The sequence below is a fragment of the Ranitomeya variabilis genome, chromosome 3, assembly GCF_051348905.1.
Source record: "Ranitomeya variabilis isolate aRanVar5 chromosome 3, aRanVar5.hap1, whole genome shotgun sequence".
NCBI lineage: Eukaryota > Metazoa > Chordata > Amphibia > Anura > Dendrobatidae > Ranitomeya > Ranitomeya variabilis.
Genome location: NC_135234.1, coordinates 652,552,088 through 652,576,812, shown reverse-complemented (window position 1 = coordinate 652,576,812; position 24,725 = coordinate 652,552,088). Strand labels below are relative to the sequence as shown.

General features: G+C 47.3%; 1 protein-coding gene across 2 annotated transcripts in view; it reads right to left on the bottom strand.

Moving 5' to 3' along the window:
- PIP4K2C (phosphatidylinositol-5-phosphate 4-kinase type 2 gamma) overlaps positions 1 to 19,416 on the bottom strand; it is a 79,848-nt gene extending 60,432 nt beyond the window's left edge. Inside the window, exon 1 of one of the 2 annotated variants that reach the window (XM_077297752.1) lies at positions 19,327 to 19,416. Coding sequence is in view for 1 of the 2 variants with exons in the window: in XM_077297751.1 (XP_077153866.1) it covers positions 19,034 to 19,381 (348 nt within the window). In the remaining variant the exon portion in view is untranslated. Of the gene's footprint in view, positions 1 to 19,033 lie in introns of both variants that reach the window. The other variant, XM_077297751.1, reaches the window with a different exon arrangement.
- Between the last annotated feature and the right edge of the window lie 5,309 nt (positions 19,417 to 24,725).

Sequence of the window (24,725 nt, the reverse complement as noted above, 5' to 3'; positions counted from 1 at the left end):
ACGATGGAAACAAAGAACCCCCACTGTTGCCCTGATCCACTCCCGCCTTGACTACTGTAATTCTCTATTAATTGGCCTTTCCTTCACTCGACTTTCCCTTCTCCAGTCCATCCTTAATGCAGCAGCCAGGGTCATCTATCTGGTTAATCGTTATTCATATGCCTCTGCTATGTGCCAGTCACTGCACTAGCTGCCCATACCTTACTGTAAGGCTTACATTTAAACTGCTTGTTCTTACCCACAAAGCTCTCCACAGTGTGTCACCCCACTACATCTCCTTCCTGATTTCTGTTTATCATCCTACCCGTTTGTTAAGCTCCACAAGCGACCTTCAACTAATCCGTACCTTCCACTCCCAACTCCAAGACTTCTCCCGAGTTGCGGCTATTCTCTGGAATTCTCTACCCCAAGAAATTAGGACTAACCACAACTTGGGCACTTTTAGGCGCTCCCTAAAAACACATCTGTTTAAAGCAGCCTATCACATACTCTAATTGAAGTCCTTTTATATATAGTCCATTCTCTACTTCTCTGATCATAACTCTCCATCAAACTCCATCATTCTGAAAAGCACCACATACTGGCTGGTGAGCAGCTTACGCGGCCTTTATCTATCCCCATTGCCTCAAGATGGATGGACCATCATTGTAAATAAGCCCCTGTACTTTGTGTCCCCCACCTCATTGTAGATTGTAATCTCTTGTGGGCTGGGTTGTCATTAATTATTGTATTATCATTAACTTTGTTATATCTGTTGCATACGAACTGTTGAATTGTAAAGCGCTGAGGAATATGCTGGCGCAAAATAAAGATTGTTATTAAAATAACATTGTCTTATAAAGCCTAATGGCTGGGCTTCACAGAAAGACTAATATGGCAGCCATGGAGGCCTTCAGCAGGCAACCAACTACCATAACAAACCCATCAGCACTGCGTCAAAGGTGGATGTGGGTGTGAGGAGGGCGACGGGAGCCAGCGTATGTGCACAGTGGCAATCATCATATACATGCTGTCAGATAGTCACACTGACTTCAACTTTACAAAACATATATATGTTCTATAATTAATTCATAGGACTTTATAAAAAGTTGAGAAGTATTAATATAAACATACTGTACTAGGTTATTCAGTCTAATCTACAATATAATTGTCTAAGGGTCACTTCCGTCTGTCTTTCTGTCTGTCTGTCACGGTTATTCATTCGCTGATTGGTCTCGCCAGCTGCCTGTCATGGCTGCCGTGACCAATCAGCGACGGCCACAGTCCGGAAGAAAATGGCCGCTCCTTACTCCCCGCAGTCAGTGCCCGCTCCGTACTCCCCTCCAGTCAGCGCTCACACAGGGTTAATGGCAGTGTTAACCGACCGCGCTATGCCGCGGTCGGTTAACGCTGCTATTAACCCTGTGTGACCAACGTTTTACTATTGATGTTGCCTATGCGGCGTCAATAGTAAAAATATCTAATGTTAAAAATAATTTTAAAAAATAAAAAATCGTTACATACTCACCGTCCGTCGGCCCCTCGCATCCACAACAGGCCTTTCCCGCTCGCGACGCTCCGGTAACCAGTTCATGCTGCGATCTCGCAAAACCGCTACATCATCATCTCGCGAGACCGCAATGCACTCTTCAGACCGGAGCGCATGAGCAGTGTCGGTAACCGCTTCGCTTGGATCCGGGGGCTCCGGAAGGTGAGTATATAACTATTTTTTATTTTAATTCTTTTTTTTTTTTTTTTTTTTTAACAGGGATATGATGCATACTACGTGGCTGGGCAGTATACTACGTGGCTGGGCAGTATACTACGTGGCTGGGCAGTATACTACGTGGCTGGGCAGTATACTACGTGGCTGGGCAGTATACTACGTGGCTGGGCAGTATACTACGTGGCTGGGCAGTATACTACGTGGCTGGGCAGTATACTACGTGGCTGGGCAGTATACTACGTGGCTGGGCAGTATACTACGTGGCTGGGCAGTATACTACGTGGCTGGGCAGTATACTACGTGGCTGGGCAGTATACTACGTGGCTGGGCAGTATACTACGTGGCTGGGCAGTATACTACGTGGCTGGGCAGTATACTACGTGGCTGGGCAGTATACTACGTGGCTGGGCAGTATACTACGTGGCTGGGCAGTATACTACGTGGCTGGGCAGTATACTACGTGGCTGGGCAGTATACTACGTGGCTGGGCAGTATACTACGTGGCTGGGCAGTATACTACGTGGCTGGGCAGTATACTACGTGGCTGGGCAGTATACTACGTGGCTGGGCAGTATACTACGTGGCTGGGCAGTATACTACGTGGCTGGGCAGTATACTACGTGGCTGGGCAGTATACTACGTGGCTGGGCAGTATACTACGTGGCTGGGCAGTATACTACGTGGCTGGGCAGTATACTACGTGGCTGGGCAGTATACTACGTGGCTGGGCAGTATACTACGTGGCTGGGCAGTATACTACGTGGCTGGGCAGTATACTACGTGGCTGGGCAGTATACTACGTGGCTGGGCAGTATACTACGTGGCTGGGCAGTATACTACGTGGCTGGGCAGTATACTACGTGGCTGGGCAGTATACTACGTGGCTGGGCAGTATACTACGTGGCTGGGCAGTATACTACGTGGCTGGGCAGTATACTACGTGGCTGGGCAGTATACTACGTGGCTGGGCAGTATACTACGTGGCTGGGCAGTATACTACGTGGCTGGGCAGTATACTACGTGGCTGGGCAGTATACTACGTGGCTGGGCAGTATACTACGTGGCTGGGCAGTATACTACGTGGCTGGGCAGTATACTACGTGGCTGGGCAGTATACTACGTGGCTGGGCAGTATACTACGTGGCTGGGCAGTATACTACGTGGCTGGGCAGTATACTACGTGGCTGGGCAGTATACTACGTGGCTGGGCAGTATACTACGTGGCTGGGCAGTATACTACGTGGCTGGGCAGTATACTACGTGGCTGGGCAGTATACTACGTGGCTGGGCAGTATACTACGTGGCTGGGCAGTATACTACGTGGCTGGGCAGTATACTACGTGGCTGGGCAGTATACTACGTGGCTGGGCAGTATACTACGTGGCTGGGCAGTATACTACGTGGCTGGGCAGTATACTACGTGGCTGGGCAGTATACTACGTGGCTGGGCAGTATACTACGTGGCTGGGCAGTATACTACGTGGCTGGGCAGTATACTACGTGGCTGGGCAGTATACTACGTGGCTGGGCAGTATACTACGTGGCTGGGCAGTATACTACGTGGCTGGGCAGTATACTACGTGGCTGGGCAGTATACTACGTGGCTGGGCAGTATACTACGTGGCTGGGCAGTATACTACGTGGCTGGGCAGTATACTACGTGGCTGGGCAGTATACTACGTGGCTGGGCAGTATACTACGTGGCTGGGCAGTATACTACGTGGCTGGGCAGTATACTACGTGGCTGGGCAGTATACTACGTGGCTGGGCAGTATACTACGTGGCTGGGCAGTATACTACGTGGCTGGGCAGTATACTACGTGGCTGGGCAGTATACTACGTGGCTGGGCAGTATACTACGTGGCTGGGCAGTATACTACGTGGCTGGGCAGTATACTACGTGGCTGGGCAGTATACTACGTGGCTGGGCAGTATACTACGTGGCTGGGCAGTATACTACGTGGCTGGGCAGTATACTACGTGGCTGGGCAGTATACTACGTGGCTGGGCAGTATACTACGTGGCTGGGCAGTATACTACGTGGCTGGGCAGTATACTACGTGGCTGGGCAGTATACTACGTGGCTGGGCAGTATACTACGTGGCTGGGCAGTATACTACGTGGCTGGGCAGTATACTACGTGGCTGGGCAGTATACTACGTGGCTGGGCAGTATACTACGTGGCTGGGCAGTATACTACGTGGCTGGGCAGTATACTACGTGGCTGGGCAGTATACTACGTGGCTGGGCAGTATACTACGTGGCTGGGCAGTATACTACGTGGCTGGGCAGTATACTACGTGGCTGGGCAGTATACTACGTGGCTGGGCAGTATACTACGTGGCTGGGCAGTATACTACGTGGCTGGGCAGTATACTACGTGGCTGGGCAGTATACTACGTGGCTGGGCAGTATACTACGTGGCTGGGCAGTATACTACGTGGCTGGGCAGTATACTACGTGGCTGGGCAGTATACTACGTGGCTGGGCAGTATACTACGTGGCTGGGCAGTATACTACGTGGCTGGGCAGTATACTACGTGGCTGGGCAGTATACTACGTGGCTGGGCAGTATACTACGTGGCTGGGCAGTATACTACGTGGCTGGGCAGTATACTACGTGGCTGGGCAGTATACTACGTGGCTGGGCAGTATACTACGTGGCTGGGCAGTATACTACGTGGCTGGGCAGTATACTACGTGGCTGGGCAGTATACTACGTGGCTGGGCAGTATACTACGTGGCTGGGCAGTATACTACGTGGCTGGGCAGTATACTACGTGGCTGGGCAGTATACTACGTGGCTGGGCAGTATACTACGTGGCTGGGCAGTATACTACGTGGCTGGGCAGTATACTACGTGGCTGGGCAGTATACTACGTGGCTGGGCAGTATACTACGTGGCTGGGCAGTATACTACGTGGCTGGGCAGTATACTACGTGGCTGGGCAGTATACTACGTGGCTGGGCAGTATACTACGTGGCTGGGCAGTATACTACGTGGCTGGGCAGTATACTACGTGGCTGGGCAGTATACTACGTGGCTGGGCAGTATACTACGTGGCTGGGCAGTATACTACGTGGCTGGGCAGTATACTACGTGGCTGGGCAGTATACTACGTGGCTGGGCAGTATACTACGTGGCTGGGCAGTATACTACGTGGCTGGGCAGTATACTACGTGGCTGGGCAGTATACTACGTGGCTGGGCAGTATACTACGTGGCTGGGCAGTATACTACGTGGCTGGGCAGTATACTACGTGGCTGGGCAGTATACTACGTGGCTGGGCAGTATACTACGTGGCTGGGCAGTATACTACGTGGCTGGGCAGTATACTACGTGGCTGGGCAGTATACTACGTGGCTGGGCAGTATACTACGTGGCTGGGCAGTATACTACGTGGCTGGGCAGTATACTACGTGGCTGGGCAGTATACTACGTGGCTGGGCAGTATACTACGTGGCTGGGCAGTATACTACGTGGCTGGGCAGTATACTACGTGGCTGGGCAGTATACTACGTGGCTGGGCAGTATACTACGTGGCTGGGCAGTATACTACGTGGCTGGGCAGTATACTACGTGGCTGGGCAGTATACTACGTGGCTGGGCAGTATACTACGTGGCTGGGCAGTATACTACGTGGCTGGGCAGTATACTACGTGGCTGGGCAGTATACTACGTGGCTGGGCAGTATACTACGTGGCTGGGCAGTATACTACGTGGCTGGGCAGTATACTACGTGGCTGGGCAGTATACTACGTGGCTGGGCAGTATACTACGTGGCTGGGCAGTATACTACGTGGCTGGGCAGTATACTACGTGGCTGGGCAGTATACTACGTGGCTGGGCAGTATACTACGTGGCTGGGCAGTATACTACGTGGCTGGGCAGTATACTACGTGGCTGGGCAGTATACTACGTGGCTGGGCAGTATACTACGTGGCTGGGCAGTATACTACGTGGCTGGGCAGTATACTACGTGGCTGGGCAGTATACTACGTGGCTGGGCAGTATACTACGTGGCTGGGCAGTATACTACGTGGCTGGGCAGTATACTACGTGGCTGGGCAGTATACTACGTGGCTGGGCAGTATACTACGTGGCTGGGCAGTATACTACGTGGCTGGGCAGTATACTACGTGGCTGGGCAGTATACTACGTGGCTGGGCAGTATACTACGTGGCTGGGCAGTATACTACGTGGCTGGGCAGTATACTACGTGGCTGGGCAGTATACTACGTGGCTGGGCAGTATACTACGTGGCTGGGCAGTATACTACGTGGCTGGGCAGTATACTACGTGGCTGGGCAGTATACTACGTGGCTGGGCAGTATACTACGTGGCTGGGCAGTATACTACGTGGCTGGGCAGTATACTACGTGGCTGGGCAGTATACTACGTGGCTGGGCAGTATACTACGTGGCTGGGCAGTATACTACGTGGCTGGGCAGTATACTACGTGGCTGGGCAGTATACTACGTGGCTGGGCAGTATACTACGTGGCTGGGCAGTATACTACGTGGCTGGGCAGTATACTACGTGGCTGGGCAGTATACTACGTGGCTGGGCAATAGCATATTCTAGAATACCCGATGCGTTAGAATCGGGCCACCATCTAGTGTCTCTATAAAAGCTTTAGAAAAATAAATTAAACAAATACATAGAGGAGTTGGAACTTTGGCTTACAGACGCCACAGCCCTGCCTGTACACGGTGTTCCTGATCTCAGCATCAGGACTGCACACAACAGCACTGTAACCTTATAAAGCAGTGACCTAAGCTCATCTCAGACAGAATACTGCAAAACTATCCATAGCTCATTAATCTAATTTAGCATGGGCTCATAACTGTGCAAAGCGACAGACCTGGTTGGGTTCGGTTTGTACTGGGGCCTCATTCACACTTACATACCGGTATTTGATCAGTATGTTGTTCCACCCCACCCCCACAAAAAAATAAAAATAAAAATAAAAATCAGTGAAGTATGCACACATGTAGACATGTATTGCATATTAGTTATTCTGCGTTTCAGAAGAACTTCTGGTTTTAAGGATGCAAAATATTGATCAAATAGGAAAGTGGAAATGAGACACGATGTTCCCAGGTCTATATACTCTTCATGGTTATACAGGAAGACTTTCACAAAATAACCTTTTAGCGAAGACCAACTGTATGGAAGTTATTCCGTATCCATCACATAAGGAATAGCATCTAGATCCCTGGGGGTCTAACCGTTCGGACCCCCACCAATGCAGAGAACAGAGAATGTGAATGGAGCAGTGTTGGATCATGCGCACTTCCCCTCTATTCATTCTTAATGACACTACCACAGATAGAGGGCTGCAGTCGGCTGGTGTTCAGCATTCCCATAAGAATGAATGGGGCAGCAGCACACTATATAGAGCTCGTTAGAACCCCAGTTCTCTGATTGGTGGGGATGCCAGCAGTCAATCCCCCAGAGATCAGGAAGTTATCGCTTATCCAACAGACAGGAGAGAACTTCCTTCCAAACTTGAATGTACCCCTTTAACAATTAACACGGATATACTTCAATGAATTAAAATGGGAGTTGATATCAGTTCATTTTAAAAGTGTTTTTTTTTTTTTTTTAAGGGAAGAGATTATGAAACAATTACTGTGTGTTAAAGGGAACCTATCACCAGCAAAAAGGCTATTAACCTGCAGATATGTGCTTAATCTAAAGATGAATAGCGTTACTACCCTGCCTGGACACCTGAACGATGCTGGGAGAAAATGTTCTTTATGCTCCCCAGCAGCATTTGGTTTCAGCCACTGTGGCGGTGCTGGTTCAGTCAACGCTCTGAGTATACAGTGCGGCTGCTGTAACCGCTCCCCCGGTCCAGACCAACACTGGCTCTGCATTAGGTCCGGCTGTCAATCAGGACCGGTGGCGAGCTTACAGTAGCCGCTCTGTATACTCAGGGCGGTGACTGTGCCACCCCGATACCTGAAACCGAATGCTGCAAAGAGTAAAGTTCATCATCTTCCCGCAGCGTTCGGCTACATGCAGGCACCGGGCAGCCTAATAAAGCTATTAAACCCATATCTGCAGGTTAACAGTGTTTTTTTGCGGGTGACAAGTTCCCTTTGAAAGGGATTTCACCATTACTGACCGTGATCGTTGACTGCGGTTGACCAACAAACAATTAATATTGGAGACTGGGATAATATTTGTTATACCGTACACTTACTGATATAAATGTAGTAGAGCCTAAGCACCTGATGCTTATAGAAAACACATTTGTGTCATTAGTGCACGAGACGGAGTGCCCTTTTTTTTTTTTTTTTTTGGGGGGGGAAGAATGTACAGCAGTTACCAAAGTAGTGACACCTACAGGTGCCGGTAATGGTAACAACTTTCATATTGACCACTGACATGCCATACAGGACTATCAGCCTGTGTCTGGAGTACCGCGTGAAGGGGAGAACTCCCCTTTATGGAAAGTGGACTCCAAACGCTATTATATACCTAACTAGATGGTGGCCCGATTCTAACGCATCGGGTATTCTAGAATATGCATGTCCACGTAGTATATTGCCCAGCCACCTAGTATATTGCCCAGCCACCTAGTATATTGCCCAGCGACGTAGTACAGCACAGAGCCACGTAGTATACAGACTTAAAATAAAAAATAAACATATACTCACCTTTCGAAGGCCCTTTGAAGTCCTGGCCCTGTGTGCGGTGCACGTGGCAGCTTCCGGTCCCAGGGTTGGTATGAGCGCAGGACCTGTGATGACGTCACGGTCACATGGCCGAGACGTCATGGCAGGTCCTTCTCGCATACCATCCTTGCCACCGGAACCTGCCGCTTGCATGGAGCGGTCACCGGAGCGTCGCGAGGAGCGGGAAAGGCGGCGGAAGGTGAGTATATAATGATTTTTTTTTTATTATTATTTTTAACATTAGATCTTTTTACTATTGACGCTGCATAGGCAGCATCAATAGTAAAAACTTGGTCACACAGGGTTAATAGGGGCGGTAACGGAGTGAGTTACCCGCAGCATAACGTGGTCCGTTACCGCTGGCATTAACCCTGTGTGAGCGGTGACTGCGGGGAGTATGGAGCGGGCGCCGGGCACTGACTGCGGGGAAGTAGGGAGGGACTAATCGGACTGTGGCCGTCGCTGATTGGTCGCGGCAGCCATGACAGGCAGCTGGCGAGACCAATCAGCGACTTGGATTCCATGACAGAGAGGCCGCGACCAATGAATATGCGAGAGAAAGAAAGAAAGAAAGAAAGAAAGAAAGAAAGAAAGAAAGAAAGAAAGAAAGAAAGGACGAAAGGACGAAAGAAAGGACGAAAGAAAGGACGAAAGAAAGGACGAAAGAAAGGACGAAAGAAAGGACGAAAGAAAGGACGAAAGAAAGGACGAAAGAAAGGACGAAAGAAAGGACGAAAGAAAGGACGAAAGAAAGGACGAAAGAAAGGACGAAAGAAAGGACGAAAGAAAGGACGAAAGAAAGGACGAAAGAAAGGACGAAAGAAAGGACGAAAGAAAGGACGAAAGAAAGGACGAAAGAAAGGACGAAAGAAAGGACGAAAGAAAGGACGAAAGAAAGGACGAAAGAAAGGACGAAAGAAAGGACGAAAGGACAGACGGACGGAAGTGAGTGACCCTTAGACAATTATATAGTAGATATAACAAGTAAATAAGTTACTCACCCTCCCCAGGTCCACCACCTGCTCAGGTTTCTGAGTTTTGGTTGCAGAGGTGATGTCACATTGACAGCTTGAATCACTGCTGCAGCCAATCACTGAGCTCAGTTGCTGTGTCACTGCTGTGTGAGCTGCGGAGCTCAGCGATTGGCTGAAGTGGTAACATGCATCACCAATGCAGCCGAAACACAAAAACCCAAGCACACAGACAACGCTGGACTCGGGGAGGGCAAGTAACTGCTCTGTTATTTTAGGTATGAAAGCGGTTCAAGTCCGTTTTATTTGAAGGGCATTATTATGACACTTCCATAAGATTTCCAAGGCCTCATGGGTATCAGCACGGCATTAAGCAACACTGCTTGGTGTGACATCACTGTGCTGCCCTAACCAGATTATTTTTACAAATGACTCTGGATACTTCAGGAACAAGTGTACAAGGTACGGCAGGAAGGGAAAGCTCTGCATCACTGACTTTGAGCTATGCACCCCCTCTGCCCCCACCAATTACATACAAAGTGATTATTTCTGATAGATTAATGATAACAGAGAAACAGCTACTGGAAAAATGTAAATGGCTGACCCCAGACACTGGCATTTCACCTTGAGTAACAGAAGGCCTGCATACAGGCTACAAAACATGAAAAAAGAAAGCTGTGCAACAATGCGACAGAAACACCAACCAAAAGGGGTACAGGTCAAGTCTGTTGCACAAGACAGATGCATACCCTAACCAATACAATACGATCCCTGCTAGAAAAGTCACATTAAACAATAGCGTGTGTAGTCTGGGACTCCTGGGCTTATCAGAGGTTCAATTATTATCCCAGATAGGATTCTGTGTTCACATTACAGACTATAACCAGGTATGTAAACTGAGAGCCCCCCCAGGAAACAACCAGCCGCAGCAGAGCCCCCCCCCTCCCCCCAACCAGCCGCAGCAGAAGCCCGGGAGCCCCCGAGGAACAACCAGCCGCAGCAGGGGCCCGGGAGCCCCCGAGGAACAACCAGCCGCAGCAGGGGCCCGGGAGCCCCCGAGGAACAACCAGCCGCAGCAGGGGCCCGGGAGCCCCCGAGGAACAACCAGCCGCAGCAGAGGCCCGGGAGCCCACCAACATATTAATAACCTATTGTTTGGATAAGTCATCAAAATGTGTGTAATTGGGCAACCCCTTAAATACAATTGTTCTCAACCCATACAACACGTTGACAGCACATTACCGGTATAAATGGAGCAATGTGCTGCTGATAATGATTATTATGCTAGCATAAACCATTAAATCAGTTTGTTCATCGATCACGGGCTAGGCAGATGATAGGGAACAAGCGTCCTTATAAAATGCTCGTCCCAATTATCGGCTCCTGTAAATGCTTGCAGTATAAAACAACCTATATACCATGTATTACAGTAATATCAGAAAACAGGTGTATATTACACAATCCACCAGACAAGTGTTATGGTACACAGTGCTGTGCAAAAGATGTAGGCAGGTGTAGAAAAAAAATACACAAAGAATGCTTTCAAAAATAGAAGCATTAACTGCATTTTGCTAATTGGTACAAAAAAACGAGAGAAAACTAAATCAACTCAATATTTGGTGTGATCACCCTCAACCTTCATAACAGCATCACTTCTTCTAGGTACACTTGAACAAAGTCAGATTTTGAAGGATGATAGTCAGATGTTTAAGTAACCAATTATACCAAACTGGCAATATTTATCATAATTTTAATATGTACAGTAGGTTCAAGTACAGTCATTAACTGAAACAAACCTGTGTAGGAGGCTTAAAACTGGGTGGGGAATAGTTAAAACTGAAAAGGTGAGGTTGTGGAAGACAGCTTCATGACACAGGTTATAAACTGAGTACAGCAAAAAGACACAAGGGAATTACACAACATGCCAAGTAAACTTAGTGCAGCAGATGAAAGACGCATCACGCTTACTTGCATTCAAGTTCGGAAGAAGTCCAGCAGTTTCATCAGTTCAGAACTGGCAGCAACCAGCAAGACCCAGCTATACCCATCTACTGTTTGGAGAAGTCTGGTTAGAAGTGGTCTTCATGGGAGAATTGCCCTCAAAACGTCATATCTTCCAAATGAAACCAAGGTTAAAGGGAACCTGTCACCCCCCAGGACGTTTTTAAGTAAAAGAGCCACCTTCAGCAGCACTAAGGCTATGTCTCCACGTTCAGGATGGCCGGCGGGATCGCCGCAGCGGCGAAGCCGCTCGGCGCTAAGCCCCGCCCCCTTTCTGGGACGCGATCATGCCGGATGTGTTAACTCTTCACATCCGGGATGATCGCTCTGTCCCATAGCGCCCTGTGATATGCCTTGCGGGGACGCTGCGTCCCCGCAAGGTGTACGGACATGCTGTGATCTGAAAAGACACGCAGCATGTCCGGAGTCGCAGGGCCGCCGCGTGCGGGTTTCCACGCATAGTGGAGACGGGATTTCATAAAATCCCCTCCACTATGCTGGAACATCTGGACGCTGCTTTTTTGACGCTGTATGTTTCCTGACCGTGGAAACATACCCTAAGGCTGCATTCTGTGAAGGTGGCTCTTATGTTTAGCATCCCTAGGAACGCTGAAATAATGACTTTTATAAATTTGGTGCAATATCTCTATTGAGTCCGGGGGGTACGTTGGGGGGTATTGAGCGCTGTGAGGCGCTTGAGTCAGGGGAGAAAACGTACCCCCCAGACTCAATAGAGGTATGGCGCCAAATTTATAAAAGTGATTATTTCAGCATTCCTAGGGATACTAAACATAAGAGCCACCTTCACAGAATGAAGCCTTAGTGCTGCTGAAGGAGGTTCTTTTACTTAAAACCGCCCTGGGGGTGGGGGGTGACAGGTTCCCTTTAACTGCTCAACTATAAATGAAAACTGAACAATTAGGGTGCACAAAAATGGCAGAAGGTGCTGAGTGGCTGGAGTCAAAAGATCAAATATTTTGCTTTAATAGAAGGCCGTTTGTTCACAGAAGGGGTGGAAAGTGGTACAATAATGAGGATCTACAGGCAACAGTGAAGCGTGGTGGGGGGTTCCTTGCAAGTCTGGAGCTGCATTTCAGCAGGGCTGTGGAGTTAGAAAGCCAGAGCTCAGACTCCTAAATTTCCCTGCCTCATTACGGAGCATGTACATAAAGTGCAGCACAGGTTCATCTCAATTACGACTCCACAGCACTGGTCACTACTGAGCATGGACATACATCATAGAATAGAATCCTAGAATGGTAGAGTTGGAAGGGACCTCCTGGGTCATCTGGTCTAACCCCCTGCTCAAAGCAGGAGTCACTAAACCATCCCAGACAGATGTCTGTCCAGACTGATTGAAGACTTCCATTGAAGAACTCACCACCTCTAGTGGCAACCTGTTCCACTCCTGATCACTCTGTCAAAAAGTTTTTTCTTATATCTAATCTGTGTCTCCTCCCATTAAGTTTCATCCCATTGCTTTTAGTCTTTCCTTGTGCAAATGAAGATAAAGATGATCCTTCTACAATGTGACAGCCCTTGAGATATTTGTAGACAGCTATTAAAGGGAACCTGTCACCCCGTTTTTTGAAGATGAGCTAAAAATACCGTTAAATAGGGGCAGAGCTGGGCGTTACATTAGTGTCTTTGTGTGCCTTTATAACCTACCTAAGCTGCCGAAATACCTTTGTAAAGTCGCCGTTTTCTGCTGTCACTCACGCTGGTCTGGTCATATGGGCGTGGTGACAGCGCTGTTTCTCCCCCAGAAACCGGCTCATCATTACGTTGGTGGCGTAGTGGTGTGCGCATGTCCAAAGCGAAGATCCACTGCCCAGGAGATTCAAAACAGCGCGGTCTTCGCTATTCGCCGTTTACCGGTGGGCGCGGCCATCTTTCCTGTGGCCGCGCGTGCGCAGATGGAGCGCTCTGCTGCCCGGGGTTTCAGGAAAATGGCCGTGGGATTCCACGCGTGAGCAGATGGAGATCGCGGCGGCCATTTTCCTGAAGCCCCGGGCAGCAGAGCGCTCCATCTGCGCACGCGCGGCCACAGGAAAGATGGCCGCGCCGACCGGTAAACGGCGAATAGCGAAGACCGAGCTGTTTTGAGTCTCCTGGGCAGTGGATCTTCGCTTTGGACATGCGCACACCACTACGCCACCAACGTAATGATGAGCAGGTTTCTGGGGGAGAAACAGCGCTGTCACCACGCCCATATGACCAGACCAGCGTGAGCGACAGCAGAAAACGGCGACTTTACAAAGGTATTTCGGCAGCTTAGGTAGGTTATAAAGGCACACAAAGACACTAATGTAACGCCCAGCTCTGCCCCTATTTAACGCTATTTTTAGCTCATCTTCAAAAAACGGGGTGACAGGTTCCCTTTAAGTCTCCTCTCAGTCTTCTTTTTTGCAAGCTAAACATTCCTAAATCCTGTAAACGTTCCTCATAGGACATGCAGACCAGTCACAATTCTGGTCGCTCTTCTCTGAACTTGCTCCAGTTTGTTGATGTCTTTTTTAAAATGTGCTGCCCAAAACTGGACACAGTATTCAGGATGGGGTCTGACCAAAGGAGTAGAGGGCAATAATGACTTCACGTGATCTAGACTATGCTTCTGTTAATACATCCCAGAATTGTATTTGCCCTTTTTGCTGCTGCATCGCACTGTTGACTCATGTTCAGTCTGTGATCTATTAGTATACCCAAGTCTTGTTCACATGTGCTGTTGCTTAGTCCTATTCCTCCCTTTCTGTATATGGCTTTTTCATTTTTATTGCCCAGATGTAGTACTTTGCATTTTCCTGTTAAAAACCATTGTGTTAGGCTGCTTTCACACTAGTGTCGGTATGGGGCCGTCGCGCTGCGTCGGCCCGACGTACCGATGCATACTGTGACGAAAATGCCAGACGTGGGCAGCGGAAGCAGTCTTAAGACGCTTCCGCTGCCCCATTGCAAGGTCTGGGGAGGAGGGGACGGAGTTTCGGCCGCGCATGCGCGGTTGAAAACGGTGGTCCCGACGCACAAAAAACGTTACATGTAACTTTTTTTTGTGGCGGCGGTGCGCCAAAACACGACGCAACCGGCGCACGACGGTTGCGACGTGTGGCACTGCGTCGCAATGCGTCGGTAATGTTAGTCTATGGGGAAAAAAAAAGACATCCCGCAGACAACTTTGCAGGATGCGTTTTTTCTCCTAAACGACGCATTGCGACGTGCTGCCAAAAACACTAGTGTGAAAGTAGCCTTAGTTGCTGCCCACTGTTCCAGTTTATTTATATCTTTTGAATCCTCTCGCTCTCTTCTCTAGTATTAGCTATCCCTCCTAGCTTTGTGTCATCAGCAAATTTAATCAGTGTACCCTCAATTCCTTCATCTAAATAATTGATAAAGATGTTAAACACCTATGATTCTATGGTTGCAGTGTTTCAATGACAACATACTTTGAAAAGTCGTCCGGAGACTATGTGGCTACAGTGCAGCACAGATTCATCTCAACTACGACTCCACAGGCACTGCCTCACTACTGAGCATGTACTGTACATAAAGTGCAGCACAGATTCATCTCAACTACGACTCCATAAGCACTGCCTCACTACAGAGCATGTACATAAAGTGCTGCACAGATTCATCTCGGCTATAAGCCAGCACTGAGTCTAGATGGGAATACATGAAGAGACAGAAGGATTCACGCAAGCCTACAACCACATGAGATTTGTGGTTAGCTCTCCAAAATTGTTTGGAGCAGCCCTTCCTCCATTCAAAAACTGTGTACAAGTGTACTGAGAAAACCTTAAGCTGTTTTAATAAAAATAAAGTGATCACACCAAATATTAACTTCATTTAGTTTTCTATTTTGCTTTGCAGCATTTCCCAACTGCCAAAAACATCTGCATATTTTTTTTTTCCTTTTACTGTATTTAATTTCTAAGGCTAAATAAACATCTAAAAAAGTTTCCAGAGATAGAAACGACAAACATGTGCCGATCAGACAGACTCATTATATAACATGTACTTGGGGTGCTCTACACTTTGTGAAAAAGATATATACCGTGGTGCACTATACTATGTGATGGAGATAATATCGGGGTGCGCTATACCATGTGAAGGAGATTATATATCTCCTTCACATAGCATAGTGCACCCAGATATATATTGCCATCCTTCACATAGTATAGTGCACCTCGATATTATATTTTATTTCCCTCATATGTAATATCGGGGTGCACTATACTATGTGTAGGGTCTATATATAATATCGGGGTGCACTATACTATGTGTAGGGTCTATATATATATATATATATATATATATATATATATATATATATATATATATATATATATATACACACACACATATATATATATATATATATATATATATATATATATATATATATATATATATATATATATATATATATATATATATATATATACACATACACACACACACTGTATATTATATATACTGTATATATGTTGGGGTGTGCTATTCTATGTGTAGGGTATATATCGGGGTGCACTGTACTGTATGTGGGGTATATATAATATCGGGGTGCACTATACTATGTGTAGGGCATGTATAATATCGGGGTGCACTATACTATGTGTAGCATATATAATATCGGGGGGAACTATACTATGTAGGGTATATATAATATCTGGGTGCACTATACCATGTGTAGGGTATAAAACAAATTGCAAAGAAAATAATCACGTATAAGAATCTATAAAATACCTATAAAATTCCTAATAAAATACTATCCGTGAATATGGACCAATATAAAAACACGTGGATAGTCGTGGAAACACCACAGAGAAAACAACAAAAAAGAAAACGACCATAAATCCACTAAAATCAATTTTATTAGTTATAATTGTAAGATTTTAAAAGACACGGTAAAGAGAAAATTACAGGCTTCAAAAATTATGGGACGCTGTTGAAAATCAATAATTTACATAGCACTGAGAAATAAGTATACTTTAAAAGACATGTACAAAAAAATGCCCAAATAAGTGAAAAACATTGTGCAATATCACCGAATATTATAAATAAAAAAGAAACTATAAAAAGCAAAAAATGTTTAATAGTAATACACTAGTGAGTATAAGTAGAAAAACGTGCAAATATGCAAAAAGGAAAGGGGCATATAAGGTGTGCTGACATATATCCAAATCGGTATATAAAACCGTCAGTGCCAAGTAGTGTGTGCTGGGCATCCACAATGATAATAGTGCAAATGTTCGTAAAAAGTAGTTGAACTTACTAGATACAGCATGTGGCCCAGGATTCCAAAACCGCGTCTACCCCAACGCGCGTTTCGGCGCTATTGCCTTCGTCATTGCCTGACGAAGGCAATAGTGCCGAAACGCGCGTTGGGGTAGACGCTGTTTTGGAATCCTGGGCCACATACTGTATCTAGTAAGTTCAACTACTTTTTACGAACATTTGCACTATTATCATTGTGGATGCCCAGCACACACTACTTGGCACTGACGGTTTTATATACCGATTTGGATATATGTCAGCACACCTTATATGCCCCTTTCCTTTTTGCATATTTGTACGTTTTTCTACTTATACTCACTAGTGTATTACTATTAAACATTTTTTGCTTTTTATAGTTTTTTTTATTTATAATATTCGGTGATATTGCACAATGTTTTTCACTTATTTGGGCATTTTTTTGTACATGTCTTTTAAAGTATACTTATTTCTCAGTGCTATGTAAATTATTGATTTTCAACAGTGTCCCATAATTTTTGAAACCTGTAATTTTCTCTTTACCGTGTCTTTTAAAATCTTACAATTATAACTAATAAAATTGATTTTAGTGGATTTATGGTCGTTTTATTTTTTGTTGTTTTCTCTGTCATGTGTAGGGTATGTATATCGGGGTGCACTATAATATGTGTATCATATATAATATCGGGGTGCACTATACTATGTAGGGTATATATAATATCAGGGTGCACTGTACTGTGTGTAGGGTATATATAATATCAGGGTGCACTATACTATGTGTAGGGTATACATAATATCAGGGTGCACTATAGCATGTGTAGGATATATATAATATCGGGGTGCAATGTACTGTGTAGGGTATATACAATATGGGAGAGCACTATACTATGTGTGGGGTATATATCGGGGTGCACTATACTATGTGTAGGGTATATATAATATCAGGGTGCACTATAGCATGTGTAGGATATATATAATATCGGGGTGCAATGTACTGTGTAGGGTATATATAATATTGGAGTGCACTATACCGTGTGTAGGGTATATATAATATCGGGGTGCACTATACTATGTGTAGGATATATATAATATCGGGGTGCAATGTACTGTGTAGGGTATATATAATATTGGAGTGCACTATACCGTGTGTAGGGTATATATAATATCGGGGTGCACTATACTATGTGTAGGGTATATACTGTATAATATCGGGTACTATACTATGTGTAGGGTATATATAATATCGAGGTGCACTATACTATGTGTAGGGTATATATAATATCGAGGTGCACTATACTATGTGTAGGGTATATATAATATCAGGGTGCACTATACCGTGTGTAGGGTATATATAATATCGGGGTTCACTATACCATGTGTAGGGTATATATAATATCAGGGTGCACTATACTGTGTGTAGGGTATATACAATATGGGAGGGCACTATATTATGTGTAGGGTATAAATAATATTGGGGTACACTATACCGTGTGTAGGGTATATATACACTATCGGGGTGCACTGTACTGTGTAGGGTATATACAATATGGGAGGCCACTATACCATGTGTGGGATATATAATATGGGAGGGCACTATACTATGTGTAGGGTATATAGAATATCAGGGTGCACTATACTATGTGTAGGGTATATATAATATCGGGGTGCACTGTACTGTGTAGGGTATATACAATATGGGAGAGCACTATACTATGTGTGGGGTATAAAGAATATGGGAGGGCACTATACCACGTGTAGGGTATATATAATATGGGAGGGCACTATACTATGTAGGGTATATACAATATGGGAGGGCACTATATTATGTGTAGGGTATATATAATATTGGGGTGCACTATACCGTGTGTAGGGTATATATACTATCGGGGTGCACTGTATTGTGTAGGGTGTATATATACTATCGGGGTGCACTGTATTGTGTAGGGTATATATACTATCGGGGTGCACTGTATTGTGTAGGGTATATATACTATCGGGGTGCACTGTATTGTGTAGGGTATATATACTATCGGGGTGCACTGTATTGTGTAGGTATACAATATGGGAGGGCACTATACTATGTGTGGGGTATATAGAATATAGGGGTGCACTATGATACATGTACATCTATATATATTGCATATACTGTACATGACATTTTTAGTAGTGCTGTAAGACGATAAAGCAGCATTATCCGCAGGCTGTGAGACTCCTGGGACTTGTAGTTCTTTATCTACAGTAGAGCCACAGGTGGTATAATGTCTATGTGATGTGTGCACGATGGGACCTGACAGACCCCGGCCCTGCTGTGTCCCCTTCCCACCGTCTCTGCTGTGCCGCCCCCCGGGCACCATGTCAGGGACCCCGCTCCAGCACCGTCCCGCACTTTCCCCGTCACCCGTGGGCGCAGGCCGGGCCTCACCGAGTGATTGACTCCCCACATGAAGACACTGACGAGCGGGTCGCTGGCCCGGAACACCTTCACTTTCTGCTGCACGAAGTGTTTCTTCTTGGTCTTAGTCTTGGCTGTCGTGGTTGGCAGAATGCTGACAGCTGCCGAGGAAGTAATGGGCACCGCGCTGGAAGACATGTCAGCCCCACGGCGCCGCCAGCCACCACGACCCCCGAGCCTCCTCCTCTTTTTCTTCTTCTGTCCCAAGCCGGTGCTCCCCCGCCCGCTGGGACTGTTGGTTCTCTCCGCCCCTTGCAACTCACCTGAGCGCCGGACGCGCCTGCGCAGCAGCACCCTACCTCCACCCAGCCGGCTCATGGGTCACGTGACTGAACGCCAGGCGCGCCCCCGTCGCCATGGAGATTTTATTCCGAGAAGCTGGAATGTAATACAGCAGCAGCCATTTTGATTAGTGGCAGGAACAGGGAGTGTCACAGATAATGCGAAGTGTTCTCCACATGGTTACGTCACCTAATGTCTACAATGATGTGTGCCCAGGTTTTCACATAGCTCCTGTCCCTTCTTGCGCCTGAAATACCCCACTCTGGCTATGCTCATACATGTTGGTTAGTCACATCATCATTGTGAAAGAAAGTATAAAAATCCTGCTAAATAATAATAAATGTCTGCTAGGTGAGGCACTCCGGGGACCCTTGCCTTGGAGATTGGGGGTCCCACAATTCTAATCTGATGCCAGCAGTTCCCACTGAGACTTAAAGGGAACCTGTCACATGAAAACCGCTATTAGCCTGCAGATTTAGGGTTAATCTGCAGGTTAATAGCATTCTGACCATGCCCGATGCCCGCAAGAATACCCTCTGCCAGGAGGAAATTAACTTTATTCTCCCCAGTAGTGTTCGGGGTTCAGTCATGGGGGCAGCAGCGGTGCGAGTTCAGTCATGGGGGCAGCATCGGTGTGAGTTCAGTCATGGGGGCAGCATCGGTGCGGGTTCAGTCATGGGGGCAGCATCGGGGCGGGTTCAGTCATGGGGGCAGCATCGGTGTGAGTTCAGTCATGGGGGCAGCATCGGTGCGGGTTCAGACATGGGGACAGCATCGGTGCGGGTTCAGTCATGGGGGCAGCATCGGTGCGGGTTCAGTCATGGGGGCAGCAGCGGTGCGAGTTCAGTCATGGGGACAGCATCGGTGCGGGTTCAGACATGGGGACAGCATCGGTGTGAGTTCAGTCATGGGGACAGCATCGGTGCGGGTTCAGTCATGGGGGCAGCAGCGGTGCGAGTTCAGTCATGGGGGCAGCATCGGTGCCAGTTCAGTCATGGGGGCAGCATCGGTGCCAGTTCAGTCATGGGGGCAGCATCGGTGCAGGTTCAGTCATGGGGGCAGCATCGGTGCAGGTTGAGTCATGGGGCAGCAGCGGTGCGAGTTCAGTCATGGGGGCAGCACCGATGCGGGTCTCAGTCATGGGGGCAGCATCGGTGCGGGTTCAGTCATGCGGGCAGCATCGGTGTGGGTTCAGTCATGGGGGCAGCACCGGTGTGGGTTGTCATGCGGGCAGCATCGGTGCGGGTTCAGTCATGGGGACAGCATCGGTGCGGGTTCAGTCATGGGGACAGCATCGGTGCGGGTTCAGTCATGGGGGCAGCATTGGTGCGGGTTCAGTCATGGGGACAGCATCGGTGCGGGTTCAGTCATGGGGGCAGCATCGGTGCGGGTTCAGTCATGGGGGCAGCATCGGTGCGGGTTCAGTCATGGGGACAGCATCGGTGCGGGTTCAGTCATGGGGACAGCATCGGTGTGGGTTCAGTCATGGGGGCAGCAGCGGTGCGAGTTCAGTCATGGGGGCAGCATCAGTGCCAGTTCAGTCATGGGGGCAGCATCGGTGCAGGTTCAGTCATGGGGGCAGCATCGGTGCAGGTTCAGTCATGGGGCAGCAGCGGTGCGAGTTCAGTCATGGGGGCAGCATCGGTGCGGGTCCAGTCATGGGGACAGCCTCGGTGCGGGTTCAGTCATGGGGGCAGCAGCGGTGCAAGTTCAGTCATGGGGGCAGCATCGGTGCCGGTTCAGTCATGGGGGCAGCATCGGTGCAGGTTCACTCATGGGGGCAGCATCGGTGCAGGTTCAGTCATGGGGCAGCAGCGGTGCGAGTTCAGTCATGGGGGCAGCATCGGTGCGGGTTCAGTCATGGGGGCAGCATCGGTGCGAGTTCAGTCATGGGGGCAGCATCGGTGCCGGTTCAGTCATGGGGGCAGCATCGGTGCAGGTTCAGTCATGGGGGCAGCATCGGTGCAGGTTCAGTCATAGGGGCAGCATCGGTGCAGGTTCAGTCATGGGGGCAGCATCGGTGCAGGTTCAGTCATGGGGCAGCATCGGTGTGGGTTGAGTCATGGGGGCAGCATCGGTGCCGGTTCACTCATGGGGGCAGCATCGGTGCAGGTTCAGTCATGGGGGCAGCATCGGTGCAGGTTCAGTCATGGGGCAGCATCGGTGCGGGTTCAGTCATGGGGCAGCAGCGGTGCGAGTTCAGTCATGGGGGCAGCATCGGTGCGGGTTGTCATGGGGGCAGCATCGGTGCCAGTTCATTCATGGGGGCAGCATCGGTGCAGGTTCAGTCATGGGGGCAGCATCGGTGCAGGTTCAGTCATGGGGGCAGCATCGGTGCGGGTTCAGTCATGGGGCAGGATCGGTGCGGGTTAAGTCATGGGGGCAGCATCGGTGCGGGTTCAGTCATGCGGGCAGCATCGGTGTGGGTTAAGTCATGGGGGCAGCACCGGTGTGGGTTGTCATGCGGGCAGCATCAGTGCGGGTTCAGTTATGGGGACAGCATCGGTGCGGGTTCAGTCATGGGGGCAGCATCGGTGTGAGTTCAGTCATGGGGGCAGCATCGGTGCGGGTTCAGTCATGGGGACAGCATCGGTGCGGGTTCAGTCATAGGGGCAGCATCGGTGCGGGTTCAGTCATGGGGGCAGCATCGGTGCAGGTTCAGTCATGGGGGCAGCATCAGTGCGGGTTGAGTCATGGGGGCAGCATCGGTGCGGGTTGAGTCATGGGGGCAGCATCGGTGCGGGTTGAGTCATGGGGGCAGCATCGGTGCAGGTTCAGTCATAGGGGCAGCATCGGTGCAGGTTCAGTCATGGGGCAGCATCGGTGCGGGTTCAGTCATGGGGCAGCAGCGGTGCGAGTTCAGTCATGGGGGCAGCATCGTTGTGGGTTCAGTCATAGGGGCAGCATCGGTGCAGGTTGGATAGCAATCATTTGATGATCAGTGATACATGTCTACAGCCCAAAATTCTGATATGAAGACATCAGCTGTATTCACTGTCATGGTGAACCGTCAAATGATGATAATTGCAGACAAAATAATCTGTATAAGTTTCTTCAGCTTCAAAAAAATCTAGAACACTTTATATTTTTTTATGGACAGGTCAAAAAGTGCCCTATTTTTATCGACTGTCCTGGAATTTCTGGATGGTTGGCAGCTCAGGCTCGGAGTTACATTGGTGGTGGAACCGATGATACGGCCATTTCTCCAAAGTGTCGCAGGAGACGTTTTTCAAAAACACAATGACAGGCTGCATGTTAATCCTGCCACTGTGAACCGCCGGCGTATCCTAAAGGTGATACCATGCCTGCAGCGTCTCTGCACTTGTCTCCTATCAAGCACATTGAGACGTCACCGGTCGGCAATGGCAAATGGAGCCGCCAGCAGTGAACTTTGAAGATTTGCCCAAATGCCTTCAGTATGGCAGAAAAATCGATAGACAACCATTAATAACCTCATTGATAGCAGCCCAGGTGTGTATGTGCCAGTATTTTTGTATGTTGCACTCATACTCGATACTGGAAAAATTCAGATGTTTAAACATTGTTTCCATATTTTCATCATTAGGATATCATTAACCCCTTCATGACCCTGGGTAATTCATTTTTTCGTTTTCGTTTTTCGCTCCCCTCCTTCCCAGAGCCATAACTTTTTTATTTTTCCGTCAATATGACCATGTGAGGGCTTGTTTTTTGTGGGACGAGTTGTACTTTTGAACGACTCCATTGGTTTTACCATGTCATGTACTAGAAAACGGGAAAAAAAATCCAAGTGCGGTGAAATTACAAAAAAAGTGCAATCCCACACTGTTTTTTTGTTTGGCTTTTTTGCTAGGCTCACTAAATGCTAAAACTGACCTGCCATTATGATTCTCCACATCATTACAAGTTCATATACACCAAACAAGTATTTTTTATCTAAGCGGTAAAAAAAAATTCCAAACTTTGCTAAAAAAGAAAAATTGCGCAATTTTCCGATACCCGTAGCGTCTCCATTTTTCGTAATCTCGTGAGGGCTTATTTTTTGCGTGCCGAGCTGACATTTTTAATGATACCATTTTGGTGCAGATCGCCCGTTACTGCATTTTAATGCAATGTCACGGTGACCAAAAAAATGTAATTCTGGCATTTCAAATTTTTTCTCACTACGCCGTTTAGCGATCAGGTTAATCCTTTTTTTATTGATAGATTGGTCGATTCTGAACGCGGCGATACCAAATATGTGTAGGTTTGATTATTTTTGTTTTATTTTGAATGGGGCGAAAGGGGGGTGATTTAAACGTTTAAATTTTTTTTATTTTTTTCATATTTTTTAAAACATTTTTTTCTTCACTTTTGCTATGCTTCAATAGCCTCCATGGGAGGCTAGAAGCTGGCACAACTCGATTGCCTCTGCTATATTGCAATATAATCCTTTAGTGGAATTCCAGCACAAGTTAGTTAACATTTTGGAAATGGCCTACATGAGGGAGTTACCCCCCAAAAAAAATTGTGGGAACAGTTAGCAAACTGCAACCAAAGCTAGCTACCTTTTACCTGTTACCAAAGCTGCACAAGAATCCAATAGATCCACCAGGGAGGCCCATAGTCTCGGGTATGGGTAATCTATGTGAAATTATCTGCACGGTAATTGATTACTATCTACAACCATTGGTGCAGGTATTGCCCTCATACATCAAAGATACCACCATGATGCTGCAAAGGCTTGATTCTTTACATTTAGAAAAGGGGCCAGTACTAGTTACGGTGGATGTTGAAGCCTTGTATTCTTCAATCACGCATGTGGATGGTTTAGTTGCGGTATCCCATTATTTGTATGAAAGCAACCTGGATCCACCATTGATTGAATTAATTCTGACCTTATTGAAATTTGTTTTAGAACACAATGTGTTCACGTTTAATAAGGACATTTATTTACAGCAGCAGGGTACAGCTATGGGGGCCACTTGTGCCCCCTCGTATGCCAATCTTTTTGGGGTACTGAGAACGAACTATTTTTCAGGAGGATGGTATTCCAGGAGTTGAGGCTATACATGGATGGAGTTGCTACATTGACGACATCCTCTTTATATGGGAGGATTCCACTACAAATTTGTTGTCTTTAATGGAGAGACTTAATCAAAATATAAAAATGACCTATAATTTTGGTAGAAAAGTGGAATTTTTGGATTTGAAGATAGAGGCATTCCCAGATGGTAGGCTGATCACTGACGTACCGGTATTTAGAAAAAAAAACAGCAACCAACACGTTACTACATTCCTCCTCTGCTCACCACAAATCAACAATAAATGGTATTCCTACTGGTCAGTTTCTGAGAGTCAAAAGAATATGTACCTTGAATAAAGATTATCAATACCAGGCATCTGATTTGGCTCACAGATT